Raw genomic sequence first — 11,603 nt, forward strand, 5'->3', positions numbered from 1 at the left:
TAGTGAGGAGGAGGAATTTACAGCCAGAGGGAAAATTCTTTGTAACATGTGACTCAGCTAGAAGAACAAAGGAATCATAGTTGCAAGTAATCTAGTATTCAGTCCAATTAAAATCTTGACAGTTTATATTTTCTTTTTATTTCAGTAAGATTGACTTTATATCTACATATGAACATATAGCTAGATTGAAAAGCAGTTGCATGATTTTGCACACTCTTGCATGCTGAGACAACTGCATCTATGCTTCTGTCTAGCAGTAAATGCTTTTTGCCTTCAAGCTGAAGCTTATTTAGCTTGGCTTATCTGGTGCTGCTGTAGCAACCATCAGTCTCCAGGCAACTGAGGCACATTGACCTCTTCGTTGAACTGAGTGTAGCACTACTTCAATTTAGCTGCCTGAGACAATAGTATAATGGTGGTGAATGTGAAAAATGTGAAATTTTCTAGAATGTATGCAGTGAGAGGATACAAAAATATTTAGGTGAAACTGAATGAGTAGGTATGACTTTTAAAAGATTGCAACTATCTATAGTGAATCCTTTGTTACAAGCTGCAGAATTCATTGTTGATGCAAAGTCTGTATAGGCCATATATAAAATGTAGTGTTTTGAAATCATCCTTCAAAGAGCAATAATTCTTTTAACTCTTATTTTAGATGTTTGCTTCATCATTTGAATAAAAGTATTAGGTTTTATTTAGAATATAAAATTGGATGTCTGTTAATAAACATCTCATTATCAATGAGATGAAAGCAAATATTTTGAAATTGTAGATTCATTATGGAATTGGAATTTTTTTAGTGATTATTTGTAGTATTACTGCTGCTCTAAATTCTTATTTTAGAATGTCCATATTAAGAAAATAAAATACTGTAAAAATATAATATTGATAAGTTAATTTTCATCAAAATTAACTGTCTGTTGCCAGTCAGGATGAAGAATGAATTTGAAATTCTTGATCTATAGGTTTTTGGACTTAGGAAAGACAGACTCATATGTTTGATAATAAATTCATCAACTATACAATGCAGATACAGATCAACAGCCAAGAATATGGTCAGGTGTAAAGGATATAGAAACAAACAGTATAAAGGTATCTATATTATTACACCAAATGAAGGTTTAGCTTTATTTCCTTGTGAGGGAGATGGTGAAACCCCAGAATCTGGTGCCTTTAAGCCCTCATTTTGAAGAACTGTGAAAGTTATACTTCTAAAGAGTTTACACCCTCCTATGATATTCCTCCATTCCATCTTTTATAGTTAATTTGCCAATTTGTAAAATAATTAGATTTGAATTAGTGAATAATTTACAGAATATCCAGCTTAGTTAACACAGAAAAGATCAGTAAGCCAGTAATACGGTTGAGATTATAGCTGTTTCACTTTATTGGAAGATACACCTTCTACCCTTGTGGTTTTTAATGATTTGGTGTGCCCTTGTTGTACAGTGGGCAGAGGTATAAATTAGTTTCCGTAGGTGTGCCATTAATTTTTCATTTTGCCTTTCAAATCCCACTGTGTTTCCCAGTTGCATTCATTCTTGCTTCTCTTAGAGAGTATTTGAGTGCTTTTGTTTGAAGGGTAGGTTTTTTTCATTTAATTGAAGGATTTATGCTTGCATTTAATCAAAACAATTGATTTCTCTAAAACTAGTATTTGATTATGCTTTTTATAGATGGCATCTTCATCACAGTTATGGTTACTTTAGTTACTTGCTTTTTCTGTGCTGTTAACAAAAGAATTGATGTAGTAATTTAATTATTTAAAACCATAATAATAAAGGGATTTTTTATAATTTGTATATAAATAAAGTATCTAATGGCTTTTACATATCAATTTGTTCATTAATAGACTATCCTCCTTGGGTGAGAAGTTGCTTTTTTCACTTTTAAGTTAGCATTGGACTTCTTCCTTGGTTCTTCCATTTGTATTTGTCTGGTATATTTTGATGGTATTATTTAGATTTGTTTTATTATAAACAATTCCTGAAAAGGGTTTTTGGGTTTTTTAAAATCATAAGGATAGTTCAGTTTAATAAAAGTATAGCTCTCTCATTGATAGAAAACTTTCAGGATTTTGAAGTATTTGGTTTAAAGGGGTCATTTTTTCAGAATATTCTTTCCAGAGAAGGAATAATTGAAAGGCCCTTGGTGTAGATGTTTGGTTTTTGGTACCATAAAGCTGATAGTGGATAAAGTGGGATTTACTGTAGGAAGTAAAATATGCTGTTCCGACTTTCAGTCACTGGTAGTGCTGCAGTCTTTTCACTGAAGAATCTATCTGCTCGATTATTTTAACTTTTATGATGAAAATGACATTAACATAAAAAGAAATGACAAAGACAGATGAAAGCATTGGTGATGCTTAAATAGGTGGTTCTCTTGAAAGGATAATTCAGAGATGCAGGTTGAGAGATCCTATTTATATCCTGTCTTACTGTGTATACTTGAAATGTTGATATGGTGCCAATGGGAAAGAAATGCTGAAACATTTATCTTTATTGAGCATTTATTTTGATTTTTGATTACACTTGTTTCATGGCTATCAGGAAAGTACTAGAAAGTTTGTGTATTTTTCCATAGGAAGCTAAAGTTTAGATTGTTCCTGAACAGCATATTCCTGTCTTGAGTTAAGGGGAATTGTATGCAGCTAGAGCCCAAGAAGGAATTCTGCTGGCTCAGCCACCTTCTCCTGGTTTTCCCTGTCAGTGTGTGCTGCTGCAGCAGCATTTTAACCACCCTTTAAATGGTCTAACAACAGTGTATGTAGCAGAGGTGCCAGTATTTGGAGGGGAGAATGATGTTTTGCAACAAGTCTTCCACTCCTTGTACAACTTTAGATAGTACTTCCATGGGAGTTGAGGTGGTGAGGGTCTTTGTGCATTTTTTCCTTCCTCTACACTCCTTAAGATAGCCAACCATTATCTGGCTCCAGCTATTTAACTGAAATTTGTAAAATGACAGGGATAGATATTTTCACAGATACAATTTTATTTTTTTTCCTAAATTTCTCATATTTACTCTTGCATAATTAAAGACAGGAAGGTTTGCACTTCACAGAAAAAGTGATTGGTATTTTTGAGTTCAGATTGTGTACATCATTCATAGATATTTTTATTGCATTATGATCTTATTTATTACTAAATTAATTTTCATTACAATATAGCTTTTTATTTTAATTTTGACTTAGCTATTAATATTGCATTTCTTATAAGTAGCATTTGCCATTGATTTATACTATATTGTTAGTTTCCAAGATGACTGCCTTCTCCTTCCTTAATTACAGATCTTCATTCTACAAAACTGATCAGTTATTTGAAAAATATCTGATAATATCCTGTCTTTTTTTAAAACATGCTTAATGCTTAAACAGATTACATCTGCAGTTTTTCATTGTTATGTGCTTTAAAAACCCTACACCAAGTTTGGTGCACCTTATTTATAGAAATATGTTGTTACTAAATTAGTGTTGTGTGGTCACCTGAATTGTTTTTAATTCATATAAACAGCAACAGGAGTTGAACTTTCTGTGGTTATTGGTGCTTTCTGTCAAAGAACTTGCATTGAAATATGAGCAAACTAATAGCATTGCTAAATATTACAGCTTTAACCATATCAGTTTGTTGTATGTAGTTGAGGGGTGCAGGCAACTTAAAACAGAAGTAAGAATATATTTTTATTTTAAATGAAGATAACATTTGAGATTTTTCTGGACTCAAGTAAGCAATGAAATCTTCCATTTATTTTAAAGAATCATCATAATATTTTTGGTTCTAAAGTACTAGGAGTGATTTTTTTTTTTTCAGTCAAAAAGGAAGAGATTTATTGATTCGATATTAACTGATTAAGAAGCAGTCTTGGTACTGGTTGTTCAGCTCATCCATGTTGTCCTATCATGAATGAAGGAGAGTTCAGTAATGGTTTAACTACAATTAAATCCCTCCCCTTTCTTTATGGAAACTCAACTGTAGGCATTTCAGCATTAGCCTAAACAATGGTTTTGAATATGTTAAGCCCCTAACAATTAGGGAGCAGTTTGGGGCATTGAATAATGTCGAATGATGCAATTGAACCTGACAGCTTCAACAGTCAGCCTACTCATGGGACCTGAAAGTTGTTCACACTTGGTTTCATCTCTCATCACACGCTGAGTATTAAAACCTTACTGGTGTGGAGCTGAGACAGAAATGGGGCCTGTTATCAGAAAATATTTCATAGCATAAAACTTGAAAGGATCAGGGGAATATGCACTCTCTTGGGTACTCACATTTTTTAAACCCTTCTAATGTAAATATTGTTGCTCTATTCTCTTTGGCTTTTTTGGCAGCTGTTTGTAACTTTATTTTAAAGAGAGAAACTTTTTCCCTGGAATATCAACTTAGTCCAGTCATGACAGTTAATATTTTTTGTTAATTTTGCAAATGTTAATTCTGTTTAGGCAAAATAAAGTAATTTTTACATTATTCTGAAGCAATATACATGTTATAACATTTCACAAAGTATATATTTTGTTCACATGTAATTATTCTACTCGAATAATTATCAACAAAACTAAAAGATATATATGGTTAGCCTTTATATTGTATGATAAATACATTAGATGGTCAATCAAAATATTCATCATTTTATAGTAGTCAGTTGTTTTTTGAATTATAGTGAAATAGCCAGCTTTATTGTGTGTAGCTTGGTTGCTTTATTGATTTTCCTATATGAAAACAAATACTGCATACTTCCAGTTAGACCTAATTTTTCCAGTTGGAATCCTTTTTGAGGAAGATGTCTGTATTTATATACAATAAATGAGTGAATGAATAAATAAATATAAAATGTTTAGTTAACTCTTTTATTAGAATTTGTACAAGTACATTTTAGTTGTGTTGCATGTAGGCTGTTAAATAGGATTAGCTGAAATACAGAATACTACAGCTTTAAAAATGCTGCATTTGAGAACAAGTTTCAATCTGGTGACCTTAATGTGTATTGACAGGATGATTGCGCATTTTTAATAAATGCTTGCTACAGCCTGTTTCAACTGTGAGTGAAACATGAAGCTCCTGTTTCACCTTTAAATAATGCAGTACTCTAATACCTTCCTTACTTTCCTGTCAGATGTAGTTGTCATATACATAGTCATGTTTTTCAAATCCATATTCATGCCACTTTTTGTCCTCATTGAAAGAGTACACTTCTGAGTTTTAAAATTTACCTGCAGCTACTTGAGCAATTTTGTTAATGTGACTTTTTTCCTTAGAGGGTTGAATTAGGTATGTGATGTGACTAGGAATTTTGTAGTTATAGCTTACGTCACAGGAAGCCTTAAATATTTAAAATGTAAACAGGGGTATACACTTAGGCAGTGAACCACCACTTGTGAAAATCCTCACATTTTTAAATATTGCTTAAATTATGCCAACCCTTTTGATCTAGTATGTCAGCCCACTTAGCAAACATTAATTTCTTTGATGTCTTTGTTTTGTGCTTTGATGGTTCCTCAAGAGAGTCTTGCTACTCCTTTCAAGATACTTAGATAATTTTAACTAAATTCATCTAGATCTACTTACGAAAATCTCTGTGCTTGTTTCAGTTAACTAAACAAACTGTCCTTGCTGGTTATTGCAGTTCTGCGCTAAAGTATACACTTAATTGTAACCTTAGGCATACAAAGTTTCATGGTTTTTATTAATCTCCCTGCAAATTGTATAACAGTATGAGGAAATAAATTCAGTCTGCTATAGATGTCAGCCTTGCAGTCTTAAAAAGGTGGTGCTTTAAACTTCCTAAACTTAAAAACCAATACAACATCAATTGTGTTTACTAAAGGGCAGAAATGCATTCACATAATTTATACCTACTACAATTAAATTTAAAGTTAATGGTGCTTTACTTTCTTCTTCTTATTTTTTAAAATAGGGGGGTAGATACAGTATTTAGTTAAGTTACTGTTTGTTAAAGTTTTCTTAGTGGAAGGATTTAAACAGAAATTTTTCACTATTATTTCTTTGAGAAAAAAGATTTTAAAGGTTACTAGCAACTAATAATAGTTGAGTTGGAGTCATGCTATAGGTGTTTATTGAGGAAAACAGCAGGAGCTGTTCAGTGTTGCCTGCCTTCATCAGTAAGTGTCACTGTACTTATGTGCTACATTTCAGGGATGTGTTGGCATAAACAGGTAAAAGAAAAGACCCTACAGTATTTTAAAGGCTATATGACTTATTCACATTCATTCCAACAGAAATATAATGTAATTGTGTAGATACTGAAATAAGGGCCAGATTTTACATTCCTAGTGAAAGTGTGTGTTTAGGGCTGTATGTTCTTGTATCTGTTGAAATGATAATTGAAAAAAAAACATTTTCTTATATAATTTCCTATTTATTTAAGCTGTGCTCATTCTAACATTTTATGTAACAATAGAAAAAATTGAATGCAAGTACTCAACATGATTTTGCATCAGTATACAGTAAATATAGCACATTGAAAACAGTTGTATGAATTTATAAAAGTCCATTCATCAAATTTAATATGTTGGCAAGAAGCCAAAACTTAATGGTAGCGTATGATTTTTTCCAGAGACACAGTTTGTAGTCTATAATATTTTTCTTGTAATAACCAGTATGCTTCTCTTGTCTCCTGTGTGCAGTTATACATGTCAAAATGTCCTGCAACTTGAGTTCTTTGCTGTCCACCTTTTTTTTTATTTAAAAAAATAAGCATTTTTTCTTCTGAAACCCTGACATGTTTCTAAAATGTTCCTATTAAGGGTATTATGTATATAATCTCACAGGTTGTTTAACTGTTTTTCTGTAAGCATAAGAGCACAGACATAAAATCTATTTTTTTCATTCTGAAAGTGTTTTAATGGAAGGCGAATGCAAAATCTTCCATCAGTGGCAGCACTTCGTGTGTGTGATAGTGTTTCCAAAATTCCGTACTTAAGGCAGATTTGTTCTTCGAAAGGGAGAAAGATATGCAGCCAAGGAAGAAGGTATTTTTATTGCATTGGATTATGCAAGATTTTGGCCAGCCTCCTTAGCTTCATCTGTTTAAGGGTTCATTTTCACTTGTTTGGCACAAGTCCCAGCAGAGACCTTCAGAATTGTGGTTAGCAACATGAATGAACACAAACTTTGGACGAGCTCTTCAGTAAGTAGAGCTGGCCTACTGCCAAAAATACAGTTCCTTATATGGGGTCAGGGCAAAGCTGTGATTCGTTGAGCCCTGTATTGTATAGAAAACATACTTGTAATGGCTGTTTGCTTTCTTTAAAATAAAACAAAACAAAACAAAAAAACACCAGGCTTCCAAGTCTATCAAAATAGGAAGTAACAAAATACTGTGCAGGTTTTACTAATGACAGACTAGAGCAAAGGAAATATGGCTCTGCGTATTTAAACTATAGAGCTGAAAGTTGGACCTTTTGACCTCCACAGCCGGCTTGTGATGTAAGGAACCCAAGCATTTGTGAGACATCTGTTGTCTACCTGCCCTTATTTTGTAAATGGTTTAATAAGATTAAATAATTAGTAAGATAACCACATGGTCGCCATGCTATTAAGTCCTAGCATTGATTGCGTACTTCAGAATTGTAAGCAAGTCTGTACATCCTGCTATATGCTGATCACTTTAAAGTTTCCGGTGAAACATTTTTAACATATTTGTACAGTACATTTTTTAAAATACTGTCTTTTTGCTTAACAATATAAAAGAAAATTATAACATACATTTTAAACTTCAATATGTTCAGAGGTGCTGTGTTACCCTTTTCTCAATTTGATTTGAAAATTACTAGTGAAATTTAAAATAGTAATTAATTGTTAGTTATTTTTATATAAAAATACATAACTCATTAGGAATCCTGCCTTCAAATATTTTAAGAGATTTTCTTCTAGATGTTGTTTTAAGGATTTTAGTTTAATCATTGTCTTACAGGCAAACAGTCTACCTGGATCTTCCCTCAGTTTGCCTTCATCCCACATGTATGGCAATAGACTGAATCCTAATTCATCAATGGCAGCACTTATAGCTCAGTCTGAAAACAGTCAAGCAGGTAAGCTTACTAGAACTGTTCTAAACCTCTGCCTGTTTTCCTGACTTTAAATTTTTCAAAAAAGATTGCTGTTTTTATTTCTGAATTCGTGCTTCAGGATTTAGTTAGTAAGCCACTGTATACAGTTGTTACATGTTGGAAATTAAATTCTTTGTTGTACTGCAAAATAGCTATGCATTTTTTACTGTCTGAAATGTAAATGTTTAAGCAGAGCCATCAGCAGGCAGGAATGCAACAATGTCTCTTGTGACTTTTGTGATTGATGTGTTCAGTTCTCAGCTCTTTGCAATGAAAGTAACATAGCTTTGGGTTTTGTCGTGAATAGTTTAAACCTTTATTTGCATAATTCATGAAATTGTATTACATACAACTTTGCATGAAAGAGATCCTGTTAGAAAACTTCTACAGTGTTTAATAATCCTGTGAATATTTACCAATTGACATTTTGTAACATTGGTCTCTTCTGCAGTTTTAATGAGGCACTGGATTTGCTTTGTTTCATTCCATCCTTAAGGATTTGTTGACATGTCCTAGTAGTCATGCCCGTTTGGGGGAAGGGAATGAGTTTAGCAGTTTACCAAGAATGGATCAGTCATGTCTTTGCCCTCTAAGAGGTCAGAGGTGACTTGACTCAGAATAGGGGGAGGGCAACCTTGAAGGGGGCAGATAGGGTTATTTTATTGAGAGGCCATAGGGAAAATAACCCTTTTCAGTCCTTCCCAGCAAAACGTTTCTGTATATTTAATGAGGGCTTTTTGTTTGTTTTTTATACTACCTTTTAGCAAGAATCTTTCCTGTGCTTTTCTTTATAAACAATAGCAATGTATGAAGTAAACAGTTTAATAATATATTTTCAGTATATCTTTAGAACAATGTATAACTGTTAGTTGTGGTGGTAAGTTAATACATTGTATATTTTATGAGTTGTCTTGGGATGCAAAGTGTTAAAAAAAATACAAAGCATCAGGATTTGCTGTGATAAGCATACAGATTAGCCGTCCACAGCTGTGATTCATTACTTTCACCGTAGAAATTAAAAGTGGCTGAGGGGAGGGTGCTGCAAATGCAAACCACGCTTCTGTGCTGTAAAACTGAAAAGAATAAAAGAACTGAACATAATCCATGGCCTGCAACACCCACAGAAATGTGTAAGGACAACACCTTACATGCTACAGTTCAGCAATTTTAAACTAGCTACATGTTCAGCCTTCAGTAGTAACTGCAGGTAGTGGTTAAAGTTTAATATATTTTATAATATCTACAGCAGCTTTTAAAACTCTTATCTAATAAGAGTCCTTTTATCAGCTGTGAAATATTTACACTGCAGATCAAGATCTTGGAGATAATAGCCGCAGCCTTGGCAGGGGAGGTTCACCCAGAGGAAGTCTCTCACCACGGTAAGCATTATTTACATTGCAGAGTGCAAGCAAAGGAACCGTTTTAAGATTTGGAAACTTCTTTATCTTTTATCAGTAGTGCATATGTTTGTTAAGACTCTAAAGAATTATGTAGATAATTTGTGCATCCAAGCAGTTAAAAACTCTCCTTATATTTACTGAAATAGTAATGAATTGGTGTGCACATTGAAAGAATGGCTTTAGGAGGAAACTTGAAAGTGACCTGTTTATTTTTATTCTTATGATATATTAGATTTTCTGTATACCTGTTTTTGCTAGTATAATTCATATTATACCCTCCCCTCTCTCTTCCCCCTCACAAAAATTCCTATAGAACTACAGATTACAAAATTATGGTAATTTGACTTTAAAGGAAAATAAAAGCCAAATTAGATTTAGGAGCACATATTTTTACATAAAAGGAAAACTGCATCAAATTTGTTTCCAATAACCTTATTTTATTTTCTTGTGAATGTGATTGCTGTATTGAAATTTGATACCAAAATTCTCTGGCTAGAATTGTGTGTCCATATCATAGTTATAAGTCTTGCTATTAACATGTTTTTAAATAATAGTATTTGAACATTTTTTGTAATAGTGGAATTTTTAAAGTATTTTAATTGAGATGGAACATTGTGTGGTGTTGGTTTTTTAAAAGTTTAAATATACTTGTTTTGGATACATTTCTATATGAGTTATCTTATCTTAAAGATGCTGTTGTGCTCCTTACTTGGGGACTGACATCACTGGGAATTTTGCTCAAGATTGCAGAATACAGCTCTTGAGTTGTTATAATACTAGAAAATTGTAACTCTATTCTGCTGTTACAGTCTAAGGAACTGTTGTAGAAAGTTATAGTAAATAAAACTTAATCAGGTAATTAGTCATGTCCATTTCTGTACTGTTGGGCGCTGTTACATTTCCTTGCGTACACAGGTAATCTGTGAAGCAAATGTGATTAACATTATGAAATGATTTTAAGGGTGCTTACACACACAATTCCCAGAGAAATAAATGGAAACCATATTCATTTTCACTTCTGAAAACTAGGTAATTAGATTATTAGTTTATATGTGCTTCTATCCAAAAAAACGAAGTTAAAAGAGCATTATCAAGATTACAGGATAATCAATAGTTAGGCTATGTCAGAACCTAACTGTACCTTAATTCAGCCCCATTATGTGTATACACTGTGCGATTATAATTATATCTCATATTGCCTCTCTTTCATGTGTTTTCATCTGGACTTTACGTGGCCCACAGTAATCCAGAACTGCAATATAAGTTTAGCCCCAGTGTAGACAGACTCTGGGGTATTTATATGCTTAAATCCAAAATTTCCATTAAGCATGTGTGAACTGTGATTTTTTTTTTTTTTACTGAGGCTACTTATTTGGCTAAATTGCACAGGTATTTCACAGGGATGGCAAGAGGTACATGCTTGATACAGTAACCACCATGAACCGCATTTCAAGTTCCTTCTTCAACACATAGTGTGGCACTAGAGCTTTCCAAAGAAAGAGTTGGCAAAACATTTTAACTAGGCAAAATAAGTTTTGCGGTTTTTGGGTGATATTAAACTAGAAAAAACTCTTGAAAAAGACATTCAACTTGGAAAATTGTCAACTGATTAAATTTGGCAACCAGCAATTTGAGCTACTTACCTGCCTAAATAAAGAGCTATATAACTGTTATCTATCTAATGTATTTTCTACCAGCTGATTCATCTCTCCTGGGACTATTTTTAACATTGAAATCCTGAGCAACTCTGTATAGTTGCTGTTCATTAAAAAGACAATATAGAAGTTCATTTAACTGCATTATGTGAAACTCCATAGCACCCCCATCCATCCCTTAAAACGTGTTTTATTTAAATGGAGTAGTATAGAAATATTTTTGGACCTTATTTATGGTGACCTGTGTAACTCACTTAAGAGTTGTGTAGCCATTCAGGATTCCTGCCATATTGTATTTATGCCATGCTTCAATAAATGTATCTGTTTACACTTGCACACACATATATAACCATACATCATAAAGATAAATATTGGTATGCATAGCACATAAATGAATTTCCTTTTGCCAAGGAATCTCTACTTTTTCCAAGGATAAAGCACATTTTAATCTAAAAACCAGAAAATGATTTACACTAAAAACTG

The 11,603-nt window shown here is 32.9% G+C and overlaps 1 protein-coding gene across 7 annotated transcripts in view; it reads left to right on the forward strand.

Annotated features, from left to right (window-relative positions):
• MLLT10 (MLLT10 histone lysine methyltransferase DOT1L cofactor) overlaps positions 1–11,603 on the forward strand; it is a 260,813-nt gene that overhangs the window by 224,684 nt on the left and 24,526 nt on the right. For all 7 annotated transcript variants that reach the window (XM_090047298.1, XM_090047304.1, XM_090047299.1 and 4 more), the window contains 2 exons: positions 7,930–8,047; positions 9,375–9,444. In XM_090047298.1, the coding sequence (XP_089903424.1) occupies positions 7,930–8,047; positions 9,375–9,444 (188 nt within the window). The remainder of the gene's footprint in view (positions 1–7,929; positions 8,048–9,374; positions 9,445–11,603) is intronic.

The sequence above is a fragment of the Crocodylus siamensis genome, chromosome 5 (genome assembly GCF_052110815.1).
Source record: "Crocodylus siamensis isolate JL-2025a chromosome 5, ASM5211081v1, whole genome shotgun sequence".
NCBI lineage: Eukaryota > Metazoa > Chordata > Crocodylia > Crocodylidae > Crocodylus > Crocodylus siamensis.